Here is a 27,160-nt window from a genome sequence, read left to right on the forward strand (position 1 = left end):
TACGGAGATGTACTTGCATAGCAAGTGACTTGATCTGAGATCGTGTGCTGAAAAAAAACAAAACAATTGCAGCATAGGTGTTTACAAGCCATATAAAAACACACAAAAACCGTTAAGATTCACTTCAACATTTAAATTTAATTTGCGTCAAAATATTTCTGTTGCTTTGAAACTGCAACCTGTTCACTGACAAAATGCAGAACAGAATTTTGTGGTTTCAAAGCGACAAAAATATTTTGACACAAATTAAATTTAAATTTTGAAGTGAATCTAATGGTTTTTGTGTGTATTTCTATGGCTTGTAAACACCTTCTATGCTACAATTGTTTAACCCTTTGGTGTTCAAATTTCTCTATTAAATGTAATACTTTTTCACTCAAATTGTTTTGAATTAATCATGCATTATGTTATAGCTTTGAGGTTTCAACGATATGATTGTTTATTTTTAGAGTGTCACTATAGGTTAGGTGTGAGAGGCTAGATATGGCCAGTTTGAATATAAAATATATAGAATATTTGGGCCAGATATGGCCGGTTTAAACACTATAAATAAAAGATAAAATTGATTGAATTTCAAGCATATTTTTCTTATATTCCATTGTGTATACACCCCACACACATCATCTATGAGACATCATGTTCTAAGACAATAAACACCACATATACCTACTCTTTTTTGTAGCATTGAGTTCTTTCTTATCGTGGATAAGTACAATTAACTGAGTGAAATCAATCTAACTATTCATCTACCAAACTACCTATCTACCTGCCTATACACACACGCATGCGCGCACAGATTTACGGATTACCTCCCTTGGTAAACAACTGAGCATTCATAAAAGAGACGGCAAAAATAACTTTCAAATGTAAAACAGAAGTATATTCCGAGTCCAAATTCAGCAGGGGTCGACTTTGACTTTCATACTTTCAGGGTCGATAAAATAAGTACCAGAAGAGCAACAGGGTCGATGTAATCGACTTAACCACTCACCTGAAATTTGTGGCCTTCAGCCAAAATTTGAAACCAACAGAAGATAGAACTATTCATTGTGATATAAAAATATATAAGCCTTAATAAAAAGATCTCACAACTGTTCTTCAATGAATATATTCAATTATTTGCAGAATTATGATGAACCCCCCCCCCCAACTAATTACCTTTTTAACTTGATATTGTCATCAATTAATTGCAATTAATTAATTTCATCATCAAATGCTTTTTAAAGTTGGCTAAAATTTGCCTCTCACCCATCATTGTTTTAAGGTCCATGTTTTAGATGCTTGCATGGGAGGGATAGAGTTTACCAAAGCAAATTTTCTACAGTCAGCTACCCTTCCTGTTTCCCAGCAAGGGAATATTTCTTCACGGCCAGACAATATTTCACACTTCGAAAGGATGAAAGGCAAAGTCGACCGTAGTAGAATTTGAACTCAGAATGTAAGGATGGACAAAATACTGCTAAGCATTTTACCCGGCATGCTAACAGTTCTGCCAGCTTAAACATAATAATAACTAATAATAATAATAATAATACTAACCAGATCCATCCATGTGAGCTCGTCGAATGAGATGTATATTATCATCAGTCCAGTAAACGTAGTCCTCAACGGGGTCATAGTCTATGGCAATGGTGTGTTGGATGTCATTTAGCTGAAGAATCACATCAGTGTAGTCAGGAGTATCCAGGGATATTCGACGCAAATCAGATCTTCGAGCCAGAAGAAGAATTTCCTTAGGACCTAAAACATCAATGCAAAATTCATACAATTAGAATGGATATACAAAATGTCAGCTTCTCATTAAATTTAATAGTAATTTACTAAAGTTTATTGACACTGCGTGGCATCTTGGGCAAGTGTCTTCTGCTATAGCCCCAGGCTGACCAATGCCTTGTGAGTGGATTTGGTAGACGGAAACTGAAAGAAGCCTGTCGTATATATGTATATATATGTATGTATATGTGTGTTTGTGTGTCTGTGCTTGCACCCCAACAACATCGCTTGACAACTAATGCTGGTGTGTTTACGTCCCCGTAACTTAGCGGTTCGGCAAAAGAGACCGATACAACAAGTACTAGGCTTCCGAAGAATAAATCCTGGGGGTCGATTTGCTCGACTAAAAGGCAGTGCTCCAGCACGGCCGCAGTCAAATGACTGAAACAAGTAAAAGAGTAAGAGTAACTATAAAATAGAATTACAGTAGAACCTCGCAGTACGAGTGTGCTATTGTACGAGTAATTTGCTGTACGAGCCGAGACTTGTGAATTTTTGTCTTGAAGTACAAGCGGAAATCCACAGTACGAACACACAAATTGTCCCATCATCATCATAATCATCATCATCGTTTAACGTCCGCTTTCCATGCTAGCATGGGTTGGACAATTTGACTGAGGTCTGGCGAACCAGATGGCTGCACCAGGCTCCAATCTGATCTGGCAAGTTTCTACAGCTGGATGCCCTTCCTAACGCCAACCCCACTCCGAGAGTGTAGTGGTGCTTTTACATGCCACCGGCACGAGGGCCAGTCAAGTGGTACTGGCAACAGCCATGCTCAAATGGTGCTTTTTATGTGCCACCTGCACAGGAGCAAATGTTTTTCACGTGCCACCAGTACAAGTGCCAGTAAGGCGACGCAGGTCCCATCCCCAAAGTAATTCAGTTAATAAAACCAGTTTATATATTTCTTTTGCATTCTCTTTTTATAATTGTCATTTTATTTGTAACTACACCTTTTCTGTTTTAAAACCCATAAAAATTTATTTTCAAGTGGTTTTGGTGGGCTGGAACAGATTAATTACATTTTAGTTAATTTCAATGAGGAAAACTGATTTGTAAAAACGAGTAAGTCGTAAGATAAGCTCGGTCATGGGACGAATTAAACTCATAAAGCGAGGTATCACTGAATTTCTAGTAAATATTCACCAATTATTTAAAATTGTATGTTGAAACAAAGTTGTGGCAAAAGACTTTCATACCGTAAACTATACAAACAAGTATCTCTGTAAATAAATACTAGCATGTGTTAATTAATTGATTGATTGATTAATTAATTAATCAATAGAAAATACAATTACAAACTATATACATAGATTGTACATCATCAAAATAAAACTCACTGCCAGGACAAGTTTGGCCGTTTTCATGAATACGAATTCCCGTCGGACATGCACAAGAGTAAAAAGGTGCTTGAGGAGACATTAGACACAGGTGAGAACATCCGCCATTATTCTGACCGCATGGATTTGTTTCTGGTTAATTGGAAAGAAAAAATCGTTTTTAAAAAATGGCAAAAAATACAAAAATTCATTTTTGCAAAAAAAAAAAAAAATGTAAAATAACATACATATGTGTCAAATAAATGTTATAAAACAGTGTTTATGTGTTATGTATCCTGTTTATATTTCGTTTTTGGATTTGGTTTGCAAGATTCTTTATATGAGTTCGTGTGTTGAAGCATATTCTGTTGTGTCTGGGGAGAGTCATTTTCTTTTTGTGCCTTATAACACACTCACCGGTAAAATTTCCACTTTTTTTCTTATTTTTATTGTCTTAAAATTTTTGTTGCATCTTGCAACCTTTTCAATAGTTTTGAGTCAAAACTATTGAAAAGGTTGCAAGATGCAACAAAAATTTTAAGACAATAAAAATAAGAAAAAAAGTGGAAATTTTACCGGTGAGTGTGTTACATTATAAGGCACAAAAAGAAAATGACTCTCCCCAGACACAACAGAATATCCTGTTTATATTATTCATACTAAGGTAATTCACAGACTCAACTGAAGCAAAAGATGCCATGAAATGCAGAGAGTGGAATGAGAACAGTGTATGTCCCCATGGATCGAATAAAAGGTTAGGTTTAAAATTCTGATACAACGACTGAGTTCAACAAAAGACACCTGAAGAAGGCTGGAGTATACAACAGCTGAAATGTAGTGAAAGCAACATTTAACAAGAGCACCCAGAGAGTGCAAACCACCACCAAGGCAACACCAACGTTCTCTATTGAGATTAGCCAGAGATGATTTTTAAAATGAGAGTATCTGAAATAAACTCGAATGCTCTCACAGTGCAACACCTAAACCACCAGGCCATGCATCTTCACAGGTTAACCAACACATATCAAAATGAAAATCAAACACCAACATCAAAATGAAAATCAAATGGAAATTGTAGTTAAGCTAGTGTGCCGGTGACTCGTTAAAAGCACTGTCTGAACGTGGAAGATGCCAGCGCCGCCTGACTGGCATCCGTGTTGGTGACATGAAACACTGCCAGATCAGACTGGAGCCCGGTGCAGCCTCCTGGCTTCTCAGAGCCCGGTCGAACCGTCCAACCCATGCTAGCATGGAAAAAGGACGTTAAATGATGATGATGATGATGATAATGATGAAATGTAAACAGGAACATTAAACTATAGAAAAGACATAAGCCTTTGTCCATATTAACAATAATAAAAGGACCTCAATAATACCTCTGGACAACACCTCTGTCAAAAATATATAACAACCATATATATATATATATATATTTATATAGGGGTCGGGGAGAATTCACAAAAAACAAAAGACGAAGCAGATGGTGTAGACAACAAACAGATGTATTAGTATAACAGTCGGGAAGTGAAAAAGTCTTTAATGCTTCAAGCCTATGCTCTTCCACAGGAAGGAACATATCTATATATATATACATATATATATATATATATGTAACAATTGCAGCGTGGAAGGTGTTTATAAGCCATTTAAGAAACGCACAAAACCGTTAGATTCACTTCAACATTTAAATTTAATTTGTCAAAATATTTTCGTTGCTTTGTAATAAATGTTACTTTTTTTCAGATGTATAATGTTGGAATACCAAGTAGAAAAAATAAAAATCAACAAATTTATCTGACAACCCAAAACTTTGTAAACTCCCATTTTCATAAGTACCAAACTTAAATGAATCATTAAGGAGAGATTTCATGCCAAAATGTTCAGCCTACAAGCTGGTTTACAAAGACTACATAAACCAGAGAGTGTATTCCTAAGATATCTGAGTTATTAATCTAATACTTATACATCTCTGCAAATCTTTATTATCTCGGTTACCAGGGTATTGGGTTTCAAATCTTAAACCCTGAGATAAACAAATAAATCTATTTTTAAATAGTCGTTGACACCATGGGGTCAAACTGAACAAATCACAGCCAAGGAAGCTTAATTTTGTAAATCAACACTAAAAACATTTCCCATGCCCCTGATTTGGGACTGTAGTCAAGAACATCTTACACAGCTTATGAGTGGAGGCGCAATGGCTCAGTGGTTAGGGCAGCGGACTCGCGGTCGTAGGATTGCGGTTTCGATTCCCAGACCGGGCATTGTGAGTGTTTATTGAGCGAAAACACCTAAAAGCTCCACGAGGCTCCGGCAGGGGATGGTGGTGATCCCTGCTGTACTCTTTCACCACAACTTTCTCTCACTCTTACTTCCTGTTTCTGTTGTACCTGTATTTCAAAGGGCTGGCCTTGTCACTCTCTGTGTCACGCTGAATATCCCCGAGAACTACGTTAAGGGTGCACGTGTCTGTGGAGTGCTCAGCCACTTTCACGTTAATTTCACGAGCAGGCTGTTCCGTTGATCGGATCAACCGGAACCCTCGTCGTCGTAACCGACGGAATGCTTCCATCACACAGCTTATAACAAATTTCCTTAATTCTATCAAAAACTTACAGGACCTACATAAAACTCATTGCCTGAAAACACACTGAACAGGTTGACACACATAGGTGCAGGAGTAGTTGTATGGTAAGAAGATTGCTTACCAACCACATAGTTCTGGGTTCAGTCCCACTGCGTGGAACCTAGGGTAAGTGTCTTCTTCTATAACCTTGGGCCAGCCAAAGCCTTGTGAGTGTATTTGGTAGACGGAAACTGAAAGAAGCCCGTCGTATATATAACGTGGCACTGTCATCTATGACGGCGAAGGTCCCAGTTGATCCGATCGACAGAACACCCTGTTCATGAAAGTAATGTGCAAGTGGCTGAGTACTCCACAGACATGTGTACCCTTAACGTTGTTCTAAGGGAGATTCAGTGTGACAAAGAATGTGACAAGGACAGCCCTTGGAATTACAAATACGACCCATTTTTGCCAGCTGAGTGGATTCGAGCAACGGGAAATAAAGTGCCTTGCTCAAGGAGACAACGTGCTGCCGGGAATTGAACTCATGACCTTATGATCATGGGTCGAATACCCAAACCACTATGCCATGCACCTTCACACACACACACACACGTGTATGTGTGTCCTCCACCACTGCTTGACAACTGGTGTTGGTGCATTTACGTCCTCCATAACTTAGTGGTTCAGCTAAAGAGACTGACAGAATAAGCAGCTGGCTTAAACAAAAAGTACTGGAGTTGATTCGTTCAACTACAATTTCGGAAGGCAGTGCCCCAGCATGGGCACAGTCTAATGATCTAAACAAGTAAAAGATCAAGAACAACCACAGTTTCTATTAATTAGGGAACTCTATTGCATGCAAGTTTTTTCTAACAAGAAACCCAACTTTTCCAGACAGCAATGCTACATTATTTACATTAGATGGATATTTGTCCTCATCTTGTTTGTTGTTAACACAACGTTTTGGCTGATGTACTCTCCAGCCTTCATCAGGTGTCTTTGGGAAATTTCAAACCTGGATTCTCATTCCTAAGGTATTTTTCAATGTTATTGTTAGTATTATTATTATTGTTGTTGTTAGTGTTCAGGTCACTGCTTGGAATCGAACTCGGAATCTTGGGGTTAGTAGCCCGTGCTCTTAACCACTACGCCATATGCCCGTGGGCATATGATTCCAAGCAGTGACCTGAACATTAAAAAATACCTTAGGAATGAGAAACCAGGTTCGAAATTTCCCCAAGACACCTGATGAAGGCTGGAGAGTACATCAGCCGAAACGTTGTGTTAACAACAAACAAGATGAGGATAAATATCCGTTGAATGTAAATAATACCAATGCTACATGCCAAGTGATTGACTGAAAGGAACAATTTTTTTTACTCTTTTCATTAAGGGAGAAGGCAATGCCCTTGACCTTTATAAATCCTCTAAGACTGGAAAAGGAAGAGAGGAAAGTATCCTCAAACCAGGTGATGGATTATGCCCACTACCCAGGTGTAACAGACATATTTGAAATATGCACACACACACACACACATGCATACACACACACACACACACACACACACACATTATCATCATTTTCATATCCAATTTCCCATACTTGCATGGGTCAAATGGAATTCATTGAGTCAGATTTTCTATGGTCAGATGCCCTTCTTGGCACCAAGCCTCACCTATTTCCAAGCACGGCAATATTTCCACATGGCTAGACGTGTTTTCGCAGAAGACTGAAATGCCCAAGGTACCACGCAGTGGGACTGAAACCGGAACCATGTAGCTGGTAAGCAAGCTACTTACCACACAGCTACTTCTGCACCTATATAAACAAATGAAAGAAGACTGTGCTTGTATGGCCATGTGATGTGTATGGATGAGGACAGCTGCGTAAAGAAGTGCCGATCTCTAATTGTGGAGGATGTAGACCCCAGGAATATGTGGGATGAGGTGGTGAAATATGATCTTTGGGTGTTGAGTCACACAGAGTTGATGACAAATGACCACAAGGTTCTGAGTTCAGTCCCACTGCGTGGTACCTGGGGCAAGTGTCTTCTAATATAGCCTCAGGCCAACCAAAGCCTTGTGAATGGATTTGGTTAACGGAAACTGAAAAAAAGCCCATGGTATGTGTATGTGTGCGTTTGTCCCCTACCACCGCTTCACAACTGGTGTTGGTGTGTTTACGTCCCTTTAACTTAGGAGTCCAGCAAAAGAGAGAGAATACTAGGTTTTCAAAAAAAACAAAAAAGTACTGGGATCAATTCATTCGACTGAAAGTTCTTCGAGGCAGTGCCCCAGCATGGCCACAGTCAAATGACTGAAATAAGCAAAAGATAAAAGATACATAAAAGCAAAAGTAAATTCAATATACAAGTAACCATGGTGACAAAAAAAAAATAAACAAAAAAAAACAAACAAAAACATGAAAATAATTGTCATGATAAACAAGCAATTTCTCTACAGAATGGTAACAATTTGCTACTCACTGCTAGGCTGTCTCTTGGCAGTGTAGACATGAATATCCATTGGCGAGAAGATATCACTGTGTACCACCTCCTTATTACTTCCAGTTCTCTTATCACATGAATAAATGGCACGGGTGTGCCAATCTGTCCAAAAAAGTGTTTCTTCAAAGAGTGTCAATGCAAAAGGATGAGGTAACGAACCTTCTACAACTGGCCTGCGGTCAGATCCGTCAAAATTGCAACTATGAATAAAATTGAGTTTGGCATCAGCCCAATAAATTTTGGAATCATCATAGTCTAAAGTCAAGCCATTTGGCCAGTGGATATCTTCACTTATTATCACAGAACGATTTAATTTATTTCCATCCATTCCAGCACGTTCAATTTTAGGCCGCTCGCCCCAGTCCGTCCAGTACATATAACTGTAAAATATATAAAAATATACAAATTAGAAGTTAAAATATATAAAATACAAATATATAAAAATATATAAAAATATACAAATTAGAAGTTAAAATATATAAAATACAAATATACTTTATTTAAAGCAGTAGAAAATTCAACAAAACCTGTTACTCTGAGTTTCCCGTTGCCGTTCATCGGACAGTTTTTGCTAGAACAGCAACGGGAAACTCAGAGTAACAGGTGTTGTTGAATTTTCTGCTGCTTTAAATAAAGCATATTACTCTACCACTGGTATTTGAGTACTCTTTTTTCCACCTTGTTTCACATTTATGTAAAATACAAATATATAAAAATATACAAATTAGAAGTTAAAATATATAAAATACAAGTTAACCCTTTTGTTACCAACCCACCCTGGACCACCTCTGTTTCAATGATACAAACTTCATGTTTAACCTTTCCAATAATAACCTGGCTGAAACTGCTTCTGGCTCTGTAGTACAAATGTCTTGATTTTGTAAGTTTTGAATTAAAATTTTCCATCAAACTTTAGTCACAACTAGCAGTATCGCCCGGCATTGCTCGGGTTTGTTTTGACCCTTTAGAATTGGAATTTTTGAAAAGTAAAAATTTTGCATTATGTAGCTTGTTATTCTCTTTAAGTGAACATTTTTCTGGATGAAATACACAAAAAAAGTGGTGACACAAGCAGTCAAAATAATCATTAAAAAAATAGGAATTTTCAAAGAAAAAAAGCACCTTTTTTATGTAAATAATTTTTGGTCTTAACATGGTCCGATTTAAATTTTATCTCCTACAAAAGGAAGAGCAAGCCTTCTTCTATCATACTTTCAATTTTGGTCAACTTGCGCCGCAGGGTCTCAGAGGAGATAGTGTTAGTTGAAGGCTACCAAACCTGCCACACACAGACAACTTCAGCTTTATATATATAAAGATTTATGTTCCTAACACTAGCTGAATGATAACTAAGTTATTTTACTAAATTCTTTGTTATATTTAAAATTAATTGAAAGAAACGCAGAGCATCTCAAAATAAATACAGTAACGAAAGGGTTAAAGTGATCTAAAAACCATCTTTGAAAATTTCCTGTTGATTTATGTTCCAAACACCAGGTAAATAATGATAAAGTTACTTTACTCTTTACTCTCTCTTTTACACTTTTACATTTGACTGTGGCCATGCTGGAGCACCGCCTTTAGTCGAGCAAATCGACCTCAGGAACTAATCTTTGTAAGCCTAGTGTCTCTTTTGCCGAAATACTAAGTTACGGGGGTATAAACACACCAGCATCGGTTGTCAAGTGATGCTGGGGGGAACAGACACACAAACACACACATACATACATACATGTGGAGGCGCAATGGCCCACTGGGCGCTGTGAGTGTTTAATGAACGAAAACACCTAAAAGTTCCACATTGCTCGGGCAGGGGGTGGTGGCGATTCCTTCTGTACTCTTACGCCACAACTTTCTCTCACTCTTTCAGCGGGGTGGCTAAAAGAATGTGAAGCACATTGTGACCAGCGATGTGTAGCAATATCTGATAACCTGGTTGGTCACGTGATCACATAATATATATATATATATATATATATATATATACACACACACACACACACACATATACGACAGGCTTCTTTGAGTTTCTGTCTACCAAATCCACTCACAAGGCTCTGGTCAGCCCAAGATCATAGCAGAAGACACTTGCCCAAGGTGCCACGCAGTGGGACTGAACCCGGAACCATATGGTTGGTAAGCAAGCTACTTACCACACAGCTACTCTTGCTAAATTTTTTTATCATTTTCAAAATGATTTGAGACAAAGGCAGTGTCTTTCAACAGAAGCATGGTAACAAAACGGTTAAAAACGATTACTGAACAGGAAAATAAAAAGATTAATAAACAAATTCTTAAAAAAATCTTCTCAAACACTCTTAGAGATTTGTAGAAAAATTTATATAATTCTAGTTAATTGTTCTTACAAATGTTATATAAGTGATTAGTTACAAATATTACATAACATGAACTGAAAGTTATATATATTACATAACATGAGCTGCTAGTTAAAATATTGCATTACATTAGTTGCTAGTTGTATAAGGATGTGATTAAAATAAAATGGAAGCAATGAGAAATAGAAAATTAAGCTCTTTTGGAGTCAGATTTTTGCATGAAAAATGACCTTGCAGAATCTTTAAATACACAGAGACACAACTACTGGCACTGCACCACAAATGCACACACACATGCATATTCATGTATGTGTGTATATATATATATTATATATATATATATATACACACACATATATATATATATATATGTATATATATATATATGTATATATATATATGTATATATATATATGATATATATATATATATATGTATATGTATATATGTATATATATATATATATATGTATATATATATATATATGTATATGTATATATATATATATATATGTATATATGTATATATATATATATATATATGTATATATATATATATATATATATATGTATATATGTATATATATATATATATATATATATATATATATATGTATATATGTATATATAATATGTATATATATATATATATGTATATATGTATACATATATATATATATATATATAAATAATAAATATTAGGGAATATATCCAATTTACAGGAAAAAAATCAGATTTAGGATAAATCAATTTTATAGTAAAATATTATAAAATATTATTTGAGACAAAACCACTATTTGCAAAACAAACAAGGAAAGACTTAATCAATACATAAATTTAATATAGTCAAAAAACCGCCACTACAATCGTTTCTTGTCTTGATCGACAATCTTCAGGTGGACTTCCAATAATTCAGTTTTGTAACTGATTATTGAATCCACCTGAAGATTGTCGATCAGACAAGAAACGATTGTAGTGCGGTTTTTGACTATTTATTAATTTTATGTATTGATTAAGTCTTTCCTTGTTTGTTTTTGCAAAATAGTGGTTTGTCTCAAATAATATTTTATATATATATATATGTATACATGTATATACATATATACATATATATATATGTATACATGTATATACATATATACATATATATATATATGTATACATATATACATATATATACATATATATATATATGTATACATGTATATACATATATATACATATATATATATATGTATACATGTATATACATATATATACATATATATATATATATGTATACATATATATATACATATATACATGTATATACATATATATACATATATATATATATATGTATACATGTATATACATATATATACATATATATATATATATGTATACATATATATATATATATTATACATATATATATACATATATATATACATATATATATATATATATATGCATATATATATACATATATATATATATATACATATATATATGTATATATATACATATTATATGTATATATATATACATATATATATGTATGTATATATATATGTATATATGAATGAGTAAGTGTGTATGTGTATACGTACATATATTTATATATACAAATATATGTAATCATATACGCAGTACGAATCAGCCTCTCTTCACATGGAACTGGTACATTTTACTTTGCTGCAGTTTTGACATCTGACAAACGATTATTTCGAATTAATACTTACAGAGCTCAATTTCCATAAGGAATTACACGAAGCATTTTAAGCTTATTTTTCCCCTAATAAGTCAAGGGTTAGCTCTGCGGGGGACCCCATGACACTTCCCCTCGTCTTGACCTATCCCCTCTCATCCTTCTCATCAATCTCCCTGCCTTGCCCTCATTTGCTCCTCCATCATCTTTAGCCATGTTTTCTTGGCCTTCTGCTTCGAATTCTTCCCACAGTCATTCCTACTAATCTTCTCACACAATCAATTCCATCCTTCGTCAGCCCATGACCCAGTCATTTCATCTAATTTGTCTTCACAGCATCCATTATTCCCATCATTCTCTGCAATTCACGGTCTTCCTCTTACTCTTTCACTCTCTCTCAGTAATTCTCCACTCATTCACTGAACCATTTCTCGTTCCAATTCTGTCTAACCTTCCCTACTGGTGAAGGCATGTGGCCAAGTGGTTAGGGTATTTGGCTCACAGCTGTAAGGTTCTGAGTTCAATACCCACCAGTGCACTGTGTCCTTCAGCAAGACATTTTATTTCACATTGCTCCACTCCACACAGCTAGCAAAAATGAGTTGTTTCTTATTTCTTTATTGCCCACAAGGGGCCAAACAAGAACAGACAAAGGGATGAAGTCGATTATAACGACCCCAGTGTGTAACTGGTACTTATATAATCGATCCCGAAAGGATGAGAGGCTAAGTCGACCTCAGCGGAATTTGAACTCAGAACATAACGGCAGATGAAATACCTATTTCTTTACTACCCACAAGGGGCTAAACACAGAGAAGACAAAACAAGGACAGACAAATGGATTAAGTTGATTATATCAACCCCAGAAAGGATGAAAGGCAAAGTCGACCCTGGCTGAATTTGAACTCAGAACGTAACAGCAGATGAAATACCGCTAAGCATTTCATTTGGCATGCTAACATTTCTGCCAGCTTGTCATAATTCAAGTTGGCCAGGCCTGGACTAAACCCTGTCAAAAGTTTTCTCCAGATCAACAAACCCATTAAACGACATCTGCTTATTTTCCTGCGATTGCCTTATAATAAAGACTTTATCAGTCATTCCTCTTCTTGGCACAAATTAGAATCGCATTTCATTAATCTTTATACAGAGTGTATCCTATATCTTTATACTGTGTGCGTACATCTGTGTGTCGTAGAGAGCTTCTAGGAGTTTGGATGTCAGGAAAGGCATCCACTGTAAAGTACGACTCAAAACAAACCCCCGTGATGAGTTTCCATAAACAATTGGGAAAGGTTGAAACAGCAAAGACTCTACTCCCTGGAGAGAAGACGGGAGAGGTATGCAGTAATATATATCTGGAAGATCCTGGAAGGAATTGTGCCAAATTTTGGCATTGAAAGCTACACCGATGCTAGAACGGGACAACACTGCATAGTGCCAAAGATCCCAGCAATGCCATCACGCTTCAGGACCAGCTTCTGCAACAGCCTGGGTTTCAAGGGTCCACAGCTTTTTAATATTCTCCCAAAGAGTCTGAGGAACTTGCACAAAGTAGATGTAGCAGTTTTTAAATCAAAGCTGGACCTCTTCCTATTGAGAGTCCCAGATGAACCTACTTCACGGCAAAAGGTGCAAATGAGGGTAGCTATATCAAACTCCATGCTTCACCAAGTGCCACATATTGAAGGAGGCTCTTAGTAATAACAATGTAGCACAAAACGGCGGTGCATCAGCATGGCCGCAGCTCTGAGCTGAAACTAAATTAAAAAAAAAAAAAATTTGAGAAAACACAGGCGCAGGAGTGGCTGTGTGGTAAGTAGCTTGTTTACCAACCACACGGTTCCAGGTTCAGTCCCACTGCGTGGCACCTTGGGCAAGTATCTTCTACTATAGCTTCGGGCCGACCAAAGCCTTGTGAGTGGATTTGGTAGACGGAAACTGAAAGAAGTCCGTCGTATATATGTATATACATATATATATATGCGTGTATGTGTGTCTTTGTCCCCCTAGCATTGCTTGACAACCATTGCTGGTGTGTTTATGTCCCCGTTACTTAGCGGTTCGGCAAAAGAGACTGATAGAATAAGTACTGGGCTTACAAAAGAATAAGTCCCGGGGTCGAGTTGCTCGATTAAAGGCGGTGCTCCAGCATGGCCACAGTCAAATGACTGAAACAAGTAAAGGAGTAAAAGAGTATACTCTTGGTATAATTAACTTTCCTTTAATGAAATTACCCGTCTATCAAGATGATTTGCTCATTGTTTGTTCGGATACAATCAATCTGTATGTTGAATGTAAATATTTGCAACCACTTTTCAGTGTTAATTGCAAGTATTTGTTTAACCACTCAACAAAATGGCTTAATAAGCTTCTTTCTCTCATGACTTTGTCACAGACACCTCCGTAATGCAAATACAATGCACAATCTCTGTGCAGCTACTTCAGTTATATGCTGTTGTCTGCTTAACACCCAAGCAGGTTTTCAAGCATTTCCCCGTTCAGCAGCAGACAGCACAAACATATAAGTTTCAAGGACAGACTTCTTGCATGAAGCTGGCTTTCTTCCTTGTTAGACACCTGGTAAAATACCAGTGTTTGTAGCTTAAGACAAGCTATCATTGCCTTGAGATTGTGAGTCACCAGTGAAAATAACCTCAAAGTACATTACGATAAGCCTAGAGAGAACTGAATCTATTTTCAATATCATTTGAATGTCTGTTTTCCATGCTGGCATGGGTTGGATGGTTTGACAGGACCCAGTGAGCTGCAGGACTGTGCCAAGCCCCAGTGTCAGCTCTGGCATGGTTTCTACAGCTGGATGCCCTTCCTAAAGCCAACCACTTTACAGAATGTACTGGATGCTTTTAAAGTGGTACCAGCGCTAGTGAGGTTGCCAAGCAACTTGCAAGATAGAAAAGAACAGAGAGAAAGGAGAAAAAAATAATAATAATGATAATAATAATAAACTAAAACACAACTGAGTGAGTACTTGAAATTATTACTCTTTTACTTGTTTCAGTCATTTGACTGCAGCCATGCTGGAGCGCCGCCTTTAGTTGAGCAAATCGACCCCAGGACTTATTCTTTGTAAGCCTAGTACTTATTCTATCTGTCTCTTTTGCCAAACCGCTAAGTTATGGGGACGTAAACACACCAGCATCGGTTGTCAAGCGATGTTGAGGGGACAAACACAGACACACAAACATATACATATATACGACGGGCTTCTTTCAATTTCTGTCTACCAAATCCACTCACAAGGCTTTGGTTGGCCCAAGGTTATAGTAGAAGACACTTGTCCAAGGTGCCACACAGTGGGACTGAACCCGGAATCATATGGTTGGTAAGCAAGCTACTTACCACACAGCCACTCTTGCGCCTACATGCAAATTTTGATAGCAGATGATATAATTGGATTGAAGGAAATGAATTGGTGGAAGGAATTTAAGGAGGCAAAATATATGGCTGCAGGCATGGCTGTGTGGTTAAGAGGTTCACTTTGCAACCATGTGGTTTTAGGTTCAGTCCCAGTGCACGATACTTTGGACAGATGTCTTCTGCTATAGCCCTGAACCAATGCCTTGTAAGTGAATATGGTAGATGAAAATTGTGTGGGAGTCTGTTGTGTGTATACATGCACCATCATCTCCAAACTGCTCATTATGACTAGAACTCCTATTGTACTGAGTTACAGCGCCCACATTGGCTTACATTTTATGATTCTGGACTAGCAGCATAGCCCGGCATTGCCCGGGTACGTAAGAGCCCCTAGTAGGCAACGACTAATCCCAATCTAGTCCTTTCCCTCTAGGGAACGAAGGCGCATGTGTAGGTTGCAATGTCTTCTCTTCATTCGAATACTTCTGTGTATACGATGTTCCTAGCTGTCCTTTTGGGCGATAAAAAGGTCGAGTTGTGTCCCCTAGACAGAAAATGTGTTGCATATAAAAAGCTTAGATTCTCGACCCCATGTCGAATTTATCGAATTTTTTCGGAACTGAGGGAACTTTTCAAAATTTTCGCTGCGTTAGTTTTGAATTATGACATTGGGCTATGTGTGTGTCAAGTTTCATCAGAATCGGTTGAAAGCCGTGATCAGGGTGAGGGTACAACCTGACAGACACACAGACAGACAAACTGCCGTTTATATAGAGAGAGATATGTCGGTACTTTTCTTCGTATATTCTTAATTCAATCTGAGCCGCATGCAAAGCATATCATATCATGGAAGTCCATTAGAAATCCCCAAAGTGCAATATGGTGAGACTGCAGCAGCCTACCCAAACAGGAAAGAGCAACAGGATGCTCTTCAAATCATGTAAAAGAGAGTAATAGAAGGTGCAACAGAGCATTCAACCGTATCAGACATATGTGCAGCTATATGGCCCCTGCCCTTGATTGTGTTACATGTCTGCTTTTCAAATGCAGCAGGTTCTTTCGACTGCACCAGCTTTCACTACTTTTTTAAATAACTACCTTAATAACTTTATAGGCGTAGGAGTGGCTGTGTGGTAAGTAGCTTGCTAACCAACCACATGGTTCTGGGTTCAGTCCCACTGCGTGGCATCTTGGGCAAGTGTCTTCTGCTATAGCCCCAGGCCGACCAAAGCCTTGTGAGTGGATTTGGTAGACGGAAACTGAAAGAAGCCTGTCGTATATATGTATATATATATGTATGCGTGTTTGTGTTTGTTCCCCTAGCATTGCTTGACAACCGATGCTGGTGTGTTTACGTCCCCGTCACTTAGCGGTTTGGCAAAAAGAGACTGATAGAATAAGTACTGGGCTTACAAAAAGAATTAAGTCCCGGGGTCGAGTTGCTCGACTAAAGGCGGTGCTCCAGCATGGCTGCAGTCAAATGACTGAAACAAGTAAAAGAGTAAAAGAGTAAAGAGTAACTGTGCTACCCCTCAGAACAGTGGAAAATTGCCAGTGTTAAGGGTGACTGTACATCATTTCTTAGTTGTTGTCTGGTCAGTTTCACAAGTTGAATGACCATATTGACAGTCCTGTGTCAGAGAGATACTTTGGAACTTCTGGAACCCTCATAACCTTATTGGACCCTTATGGTTTGGATTTATCTCCAACTCCAGCTGTTGTGGCCAGCTCATTAAATTTCTTGAAGACATCACCTAACTCACAGATTGTATTGGGTTGCCCAGAAAGTTTGTGCCGATTTATAGTAGCTTATCTTTCGACTTATTTTAAAACATGGTTGAGTCCATAAAATAGGATTTGACTACACCTCCATTTAGAACACAGTTTAAGCTATCTTTTCATGGAAGAAGATTTGTTTTCCTATAACCTGTGTTAATTCTGTAACCCTTTAAAATGGAAGATAAAAAAGTTTATTTTCGGCACTTGATGCTTTGGGAACCAGATAAAAATTGCTGCAGCTCGGCTGGGAGGTGTTACCCCACCATCCATATTCACCAGATATTGCTCCTTCGGATTTCCACTTATTCAGGTCTCTACAGAATAGTCTTAATGGTAAAAATTTCAATTCCTTGGATGACGTAAAAAGATACCTTGATGAATTCTTTGCCATGAAATCACCTCAATTCTGGGAAGAGGGTATTTTCAAGTTAAAGGAAAGATGAAGACGCATTGTGCAACAAAATGGTTAACATTTGGTTGAATAAAAATGTAATGACAAGTATTTATTGACCTTTTTCTTTCCTTTAAAAATTGGCATGAACTTTCTGGACAACCCAATAGCTCATGAATGGATGTCATCTCTCTTGACTTTGCCAAAGCCTTTAATTCTGTGCCATACAAATGACTTAGAGTGAAGCTCTCTGCAATGGGGCAAACATTACTGGTTGAAATCCAAAGCATTTGTTGCAATACCAGGATAACATTTTGCACCTTATAGATGACATCTGATGTCCTACAGGGCCTCTGTTCTTGGTTCCCTCTTATTTGTTGCATACATTAATGAAACTGATGCCAACACAAAACATGTTTATGTGTTAAAACATGCAGATGACGTTAAGCTGTACTTTATGATAAAAACAAAACAAAAAAGACAAAAAAAAACCCCCAATCCTGTTTGCTATAGAGCTTTCTGGCAATTTGACTTGAAAACAATGTAGTAAGAGATTACTGACTGGTGACTCAAGCAGGCTGCAGACAAGTGCACCTCCATACATTTTGAGAGGTAAAAACTTGGAATTTACCTACTCACTCCACAACTCCAACTTTAAGGAGTCTGTTAGTGAACATGACTTTGGTATTATTGTCGACATCCGTTTGTGGCCGTTGCCAGCCTCGCCTGGCCCCAGTGCTGGTGGCACATAAAAAGCACCATCCGATCGTGGCCGTTTGCCAGCCTCGCCTGGCCCCCGTGCCGGTGGCACGTAAAAAGCACCATCCAATCGTGGCCGTTTGCCAGACTCGTCTGGCACCTGTGCTGGTGGCACGTAAAAAGCACCCACTACACTCATGGAGTGGTTGGCGTTAGGAAGGGCATCCAGCCGTAGAAACATTGACAGATCAAACTGGGCCTGGTGCAGCCTTCTGGCTTCCCAGACCCCAGTTGAACCATCCAACCCATGCTAGCATGGAAAGTGGACGCTAAACGATGATGATGATGATAGACATAGGAGTGGCTGTGTGGTAAGTAGCTTGCTTATCAACCACATGGTTCCGGGGTTCAGTCCCACTGCGTGGCACCATGTGAATATGCACATGTTTGTGTCTCCTTGTCTTGACATTGTGTGATAGTCATAAATGACGGTTGCTGTCATACGAGCAATGTCCTCCATTTCCAGTAGTCTGCGAAAGTATATCTGGCCTTGGGGAAGTATTTACCTTGCTTGGCAACAGAAGGTCAATGACAGGAAGGGCACCTGACCATAGAAAATTTGCCACAACAGATTCTGTCTGATTCATGCAAGCATGGAAAAATGGACACAGAATGATTAAGATGATGATGATGATGATGATGAAGAAGAGGAGGAGGAGGGTATATATTTGAGAAAGTGTTGCAGAACATCGATCATCCTTTTGTAAGAAGAAAAAGAAAAAAGAAAACAAGAGAAAAAAAACCATATACAACTAAACATTCAGAGTTTTATGATCAGTGGGTAGTTGGGTGGGTGGGGCACACAGCTACTAAAATATTTTTCTCACTCATAACCAGCAGTATCAAGTAGGTCTTACACTAGGTGGGTCACAGAGTGCAATGAGAATTAAGTACCTCACCAAGCCAGATGTGCAACATCAGAAAAATTTACAGTCAATTGATTGGACAGCAACATGTCTTAACGCAATAAAAGTGTAGTGCACATCAGCACAAGACCACCCCAGCTCAGCACATTATAAAATCATTAAAATACCACCCACACCTTAACAGCACAATAAGTTCAGTGTCACCTTGAGAGGTGGGCACACAGGACAGTTGCCCGGGGGCCTCAAGTTTGGGTGAGTGTACATCGTGTCAACAGCGTCGAGGTACAATTATTTTCAACTTTATTGCAAGCCTCACCAGTTTTTCCTCACAACTTTTTCGGATTCTAAACATCAAGAATGGAGTGGAGTGAACAATTTGATTGCAGAGTAATGGAAGCCAAAGTTCGGGGTCGATTATATAAGTACCAGTTACACACTGGGATCGTTATAATCGACTTCATCCCTTTGTCTGTCCTTGTTTGGCCCCTTGTGGGCAATAAAGAAATAAGAAACAACTCATTTTTGCTAGCTAAGTGGAGTGGAGCAATGTGAAATAAAATGTCTTGCTGAAGGACACAGTGCACTGGTGGGTATTGAACTCAGAACCTTACAGCTGTGAGCCAAATACCCTAACCACTTGGCCACGTGCCTTCACCAGTAGGGAAGGTTAGACAGAATTGGAATGAGAAATGGTTCAGTGAATGAGTGGAGAAAAGACCACTTGGAAGGCCTCCATGACAATGGGAAAACTATTTACTCAAGCAATTTGGGTCAAATGGAAAAGATTGGTGCAATAAAGACAAACATCAAGATATACTAACCTCGAAAATGGGGTGGTGTTTACGACACACTGTTACTAAAACACCTCATTTGTTATAGGTTTCTAACAGACCAACCTCTGGTTCACTATATTTTCTAATAGTGAGAGAATGATAAGGGAGTGACCGTGTCACCCGGGTGGAACAAACAGCACAATGCGCTTTTTGTTTGCTGCACTGATTTGCTGGCAATAAAAATGTTTTTTTAAACTGATATAATAACCCAACCCACCCATATACACACCCTTACAGGATGAGCTTTCATGGACATGGTTGAGTGCTTAAGGAAGTTTGCTTTGCAAGTGTGTTTTGGGTTCAGTCCCACTGTGTGACATCTCGGGCAAACGTTTTCTGCTATAACCTTGGGCAGCCCAATGCTTTGTGTGTGAATCGAAATTGTGTGGAAGCCTCTATGTGTGTGTATGTGTGTGTGTGTGTGTGTACACCCCACCCCACATATATATACACACATATGCATACATATATACACATGTGCATACATATATACACATATATACATATGCATACATACACACATACATATACACATATACATATGTATGTACGCATATACATGCACGCACACACATATATATATATACATAGTGTGTGTGTGTGTGTGTATGTACCCCACCACACACACACACATACAAACACACATATACACACATGAATACAAACACACATATACATGCACACACACACATATATATATATATATAGTGTGTGTTTGTGTGTGCCCACCATCAACATTTGACAACCAGTGTTAGTTTGTTTACATGCCCATAACTTAGCAGTTCAGTCAAAGAGATCAACAAAATAGTACCAGGCTTCAATAGTGGAGTCGATTTATTCAACCAGCCATATCTAGCCTCTCGGACCTACCCAACAATGTCATTCTAAAAAAATAAACAATCACATTATTATCGGTCTCAATGTGACAAGATAATGCAAGAACAATTGAAAACAAGGTGAATAATTAAGTATCACATTTCACAGAGGAATCTGAATGGTCGGTTTGAAAGTCTTTATACTTTTTCTGATAATAATAGCAATGGCCCAGTGGTTAGGGCAGCGGACTCGCGGTCGTAGGATCGCGGTTTCGATTCCCAGACCAGGAGTTGTGAGTGTTTATTGAGTGAAAACACCTAAAGCTCCACGAGGCTCCGGCAGGGGATGGTGGTGATCCCTGCTGTACTCTTTCACCACAACTTACTCTCACTCTTACTTCCTGTTTCTGTTGTACCTGTATTTCAAAGGGCCAGCCTTGTCACTCTCTGTGTCACGCTGAATATCCCCGAGAACTACGTTAAGGGTACACGTGTCTGTGGAGTGCTCAGCCACTTACACGTTAATTTCACGAGCAGGCTGTTCCATCGATCGGATCAACCGGAACCCTCGTCGTCGTAACTGACGGAGTGCTTCCACAGTTAGGTGTTAGTGAGGCAGTTACACAGGATCGGTTGGCAGAAATAGCAGCTATGAACTGAATTCTGTTGACTTCCAAAAAGTTTGCTAGAAATAGTTGACCTAATTAACAGTGGAGAAAATGTCACTAAAACTTAATAGTTACAACTGAGTGGGAAAAGTTCAAACTATTTCATACTTGATTATAATTGTAAAAGAAAAAAAAAGAACTGAGGGTGCAACTTATACACAAGGCAAAACTAAAACTAAAAAAAATTATGTACCAAGATGCCAGCGCCGCCCCGACTGGCTTCTGTGCCGGTGGCACATAAAAAGCACCATCCGAACGTGGCCGTTGCCAGCACCGCCTTGGCTGGCTTCCGTGCCGGTGGCACGTTAAAAGCTAAAACCGATCGTGGCTGATGCCAGACCCCCTGGCACCTGTGCAGGTGGCACGTAAAAAGCACCCACTACACTTGCGGAGTGGTTGGCGTTAGGAATGGCATCCAGCTGTAGAAACTCTGCCAGATCAGACTGGAGCCTGGTGCAGCCCCTGGCTTCCCAGACCCCGGTCAAACCGTCCAACCCGTGCTAGCGTGGAAAACGGATGTTAAACGATGATGATGATGATTAGGGGCTCAACTAATACACAAGAATAAATATGGTATTACTTTTGTTGGCAACAAAAGGATTCTCTCCCCAAACTAATTGCCGAAAGCATGATGATTGTGTATAGTAACTTAGGAGCCTTGAATGTAGAGAGTGTGACCATTGGATAGTAAATACTGTATATACCGGCATACAGGACAGTATCTGGACTTTTAAAAAAATCACCCCAGAACTAGGGGTTGTCTTATATACCCCTGTATAAAATCTGAACATTAACTTAGATGTGTATTATAGTAGGTAATTTACAACATTTAGCCACTTTTTGAAAAGGACTTGATTAATTTTAAACAACCAAGACTTGCAGAATTGTTGCATACAAAATTTATTGATTGAAGCACAAGAAAAGATTCAGGGGCCGCTGGGAAAGCTACAGCCCACCCGACCCCTTTAGCTATGAACCTCATGCCTTTGGTGCCCGAGCTATTTTCCACGAAAACTATACAGCAAGTATAGCTCAAAACCCACTTTTTAAATGGAAATCCTGGCGGTCATTTTGTACACCCGGTTGCGTTATGCACCAGCATATATGGTAGATAACTATGCTCTGCTGGATGGGTAATGTTAGTGAGCATGAACAACGAAGCTCAAATGAGTTAAGGGGACAAAATAGGGATAAGATTTATCAAATGTAGTGGGCTTTGTTACTATAGAAACGTTGTCATTGTCGTCAACATCATCATCGTTTTAATGTCCACGTTTCCAAACTTGCATGAAATTTACTGAAGCAGATTTTCTATGTCCTGATGCCCTTCCTGTTGCTAGCTTCTTGTTTCCAGGTAGGGTAATAGTTTTCCATGTCCAGACCTGTTTTTTTGCCAAATATTAGAAATGTTCGACATTCATTTACAACAACCATATGATGAAAAGACAGGGAGACACAATGGGCTTTCTTTCAGTTTTCATTTACCAAATCCACTCACAAAGCTTTGGTCAGCCTGGTGATGTAGAAGACACTTGCCCAAGATGCCACACGGTGGGACTGAACTGAAAACCATGTGGGCAAGTGTCTTCTTCTATAGCCTTGGGCCGAATAAAGCCTTGTGAGTGGATTTGATAGACGGAAACTGAAAGAAGCCCATTGTATATATGTGTATATATATATATATATATATATATATGTATGTATGTGTGTGTGTGTATATGTTTGTGCATCTGTGTTTGTCCCCCCAACATTGCTTGACAACCGATGCTGATGTGTTTACGTCCCCGTAACTTAGCGGTTCGGCAAAACAGGCCGATAAAATAAGTACTAGGCTTCCAAAGAATAAGTCCTGGGGTCGATTTGCTCCAACTAAAGGTGGTGCTCCAGCATGGCCGCAGTCAAATGACTGAAACAAGCAAAAGAGAGAAAGAGATAAGAGCTAGCATTGGTGCATGATGAAGAAACTTGCTTCCCAGCTATGAGTTTTGGGGTTCAGTCCCACTGCACAGCACCTTGGGGAAGTGTCTTCTACTGTATCCTTGAAATACAGTATGGAATGGAAGATTTGGCAGATGAAAACAGAAAGAAGCCTGTCTCACGTGCATGCATGCATGCGTGTGTGTGTGTGTGTGTGTGCCCATCCGTCTGTCCCTCTCCTTTCCTTGGCATTGCATGATAGTTGTAAATGAATGTCCCTTTCATAAAAACAATATCATTCATTTCCAATATCATGTGAGAACATACCTGGCTATGAGGAAACAATACCTTTTTTGGGGAACAGGTGAAGGTTGGCAACATGAAGGGCATCTGGCTGTAAAAAATCTACCTCAATAAATGCAAGTAGGGAAAGGTGGACATTAAAATGGTGATCATATCTCTTATATAAAATCCATTCTGTCTCTGTTTGTGTATGTGGCTTCTAGGATCTCAGGCATCCTCCATTCGATTGCGCTCAAATTTGATATGTAGATACTGATGGTATCAGGGCGTGTATAAGTCTTGAAAAAATTACAAAAATCGATTCCAGGTGAGAATGCGATCGATAAAGCCGTGGGAAATCGTTTTTCTTTGGAATAGAAAAAAAGTCTATTTTTATTTCTTCTTTTGCTGGTGTCTCAAATTTAGGTTAAATCAGTGTTTCCTCAAAGGGGAGGCTTATGGGACGGTCGGACAAGTTGTTTTGAGAAAATTTGGCTTAAATGTTTGACAACACAGCACCGTCCATTGGACGAGGGGCATTTTGTTCGTATGTGTGTGTGAAAGAGCGAGAGAGAGAGAGAGAAAAAATGGGGGGGAGAGTAGAGCGTATGATAAATGTAATCCTAATTTTTTTTAAATGCTACTCAGATTGAAATTCCATATGGTAGACAATGTGATAATATTAGAAATAAAGAAAGTGACTAATTCAATTAGCATTAACATCTAATGACTGTCATGGTATTTATAAAATAGAAATTAAGCTCAGCAGATTCTTGGAAAGCATAACGTTTAGATAGTCGAGCTCAGAGAAATATTGATTTCTTACATAAGTATACGACTTCAGGTTTATTTGGGGAAAGTAAAGTTGTGGTCATCCTGGGAATAGGATGTAATTAGCTCAAAGACTTTACACCATCATCATCATTTAATGTCTGCTTTTCCATGCTTTCTATTAGGTGGATGTCTCTCCTGTCACCAGCCCTTACCTGTTTCAGGCAAGGAACAGCAAAGTGGGGCTGAATCCAAAACCCTTTGTGGGCTAGCAGGGTCCGTTGGGACCTCAGCAAATTTTAAAAGTTATGCAACTTTTACATTTTTTATTTAAATGATTTTATATTTTATGATTTTTATTGTCAATAGTTTATGTACGCATAAATAAATTTAGAGTTAAAAATTCCCAGTCATATGGATATTATAGCATAAAATATGGTCATTGGGGTCCGGCTGAGCCCCATTGACCCTCTGTGAAATTATATTTTTCTGTTCTTTTTTCAGATATTCAATTTTCTTCATATTTGTACTAGTATGAATCGATATACTTTTTTCTTTTATTCTTTTTGTTTTATTTTATATTTAGTGCTATATGTACAGTTTATAAAACTAAAAAAAAAAAGCGTTAAATTTCTTGTTCTGTATCATGCACTCACACATATACCGTAAATCCTCGAGAACAATCCACATTTTTCCCCAAAAATTTAAAGGTCAAAATCCCCTGCGTATTATACTCAAGGGCGGACTATACTCGAGGATTTACGGTATACAAGATTAAACAAATATTACTTTATGGATAGTATGGAAATGCACAAAAATAAAAGGGGGATACCAATGGCCTTTTGTGCAATTCCAACCCCGCCAGCCCATGAAGGGTTAACAACACACCACACCTGTGCCAATAAGCCATACCAACGTTCTTGTAATCAGTGACACTGTATAACTATATACTTTCATTTAATAGGTTTCCAGTCTTCCCTTTACTCTGAATTAACCATGAGACTCATGTGAAATAGACCAGACATATTATTTATCAAGACGGACAAAACTAGAAAAATTCACCTTCCATGTTCAGAGCCTTTCTCCTTTGAATTATTAAAAAAAAAATTTGATCAGTATTTTTATTATCCACCCATTCATTTTCGCTACCTCCTAATCCTGGGAGAGCTGCTGGGTAGAATTCTCAGGCACCTACTCCATATGTTCCTTCTCAAGCCATGCCAGGCTCATAAGGGCCGGTTTCCCGGTTTCAGTGGTGTAGAAATTCCCCACCTGGATGGGACGCCAGGATTACTCATTCTTGCCAGCTGAGTGGACTGGAGCAACGTGAAAATGAAGTGTCTTGCTTAAGAACACAATGCATCACCCGGTCCAGGAATCGAAACCACAATCTTAACAATCATGATGCTGACATCCTAACCACTAAACCACGTGCCTCCACAAAAATAAATGCGCCCTTTTAAAGCCTAGCCAGGCTCATGGGACCGGTTCCCCGGTTTCAATGGCGTATGTGTTCCCCAGCTGGATGGGACGCCAGTCCATCGCAGCATTACTCATTTTTACCAGCTGAGTGGACTGGAGCAACGTGAAATGAAGTGTTTTGCTCAAGAACACAACGCGTCGCCCGGTCCAGGAATCGAAACCGCAATCTTACGATCATGAGTTCAACACCCTAACCATTAAGCCACGTGCCTCCACGAACCTCCTCCATAGGATCCTATCGGAAACAACCGCTGTTAAACTCTCTTGATGGATTCCCAAACATAATCAACTGAGTCCGTGAATATTATCCAAACATCTTGTTCATGATCTACGAATCTTCATTGAAAAACAAAACAAACAAAAAAAAATCATCTTTCATGTTGGTACAGTTCCAAAGTTTTGCCTGGTTTTAACTCAAACCATCATCTAAAATGCAACCATATTATTCTAATGTATGGAGGGGACGAGAAAATGATACACCCAAGCCATTACTAATAGTATTTATGGAAAAAATTACAGAAATATTTGTAATGTTTTTAAAATTATGCAAGCATGAATGAAATGCAAGCATGAATGAAATTACTCAACAAATTAAATGTTATCTGCAAATGGGTTATTAGAATAACCAACAGAATGGCAAAAGTTAGCATGTATTGTAGTTCAGAAGCTGGTGAGCCTCGGTGACCCCCAAGAGTTATTTCAGCGGAAGGCAGGTTCTTGGTAGGACTGAACACGTCAAAGGATAGAGACCAGACTAATAAGGACCACCTCTAACGAGAGGTAAAAAATGGGTTTGCAGAGAGCTGACAGCCCTACCTAAGAAAAAGCAAAGTTACAGAAGCACCGATGACAATTCAAAACCAACAAGACCTGGGAGAAGGTAATCCCTCTCTCGGGACCCATAACCCACAAGGGAACCAGAAAGGAAAATGCCCTTAAAACAGTTAGAGGCAAAATACTTAGGTAGAGCTTAAGAAGCAAGGATCCAAGTATGGCTGTGTGATAAGAAGCTTGCTTCCC

At 38.6% G+C, this 27,160-nt stretch overlaps 1 protein-coding gene across 1 annotated transcript in view; it reads right to left on the reverse strand.

The window, feature by feature from the left end:
• LOC115216962 (low-density lipoprotein receptor-related protein 6) overlaps window positions 1-27,160 on the reverse strand; it is a 91,916-nt gene that overhangs the window by 23,994 nt on the left and 40,762 nt on the right. The window contains exons 3-5 of the mRNA XM_029786433.2: window positions 8,151-8,551; window positions 3,117-3,248; window positions 1,540-1,740 (exon numbers count right to left, since the gene is read on the reverse strand). Of these exons, the coding sequence (XP_029642293.1) occupies window positions 1,540-1,740; window positions 3,117-3,248; window positions 8,151-8,551 (734 nt within the window). The remainder of the gene's footprint in view (window positions 1-1,539; window positions 1,741-3,116; window positions 3,249-8,150; window positions 8,552-27,160) is intronic.

Source organism: Octopus sinensis, linkage group LG11, assembly GCF_006345805.1.
Source record: "Octopus sinensis linkage group LG11, ASM634580v1, whole genome shotgun sequence".
In the NCBI taxonomy this organism is placed as follows: Eukaryota; Metazoa; Mollusca; class Cephalopoda; order Octopoda; family Octopodidae; genus Octopus; species Octopus sinensis.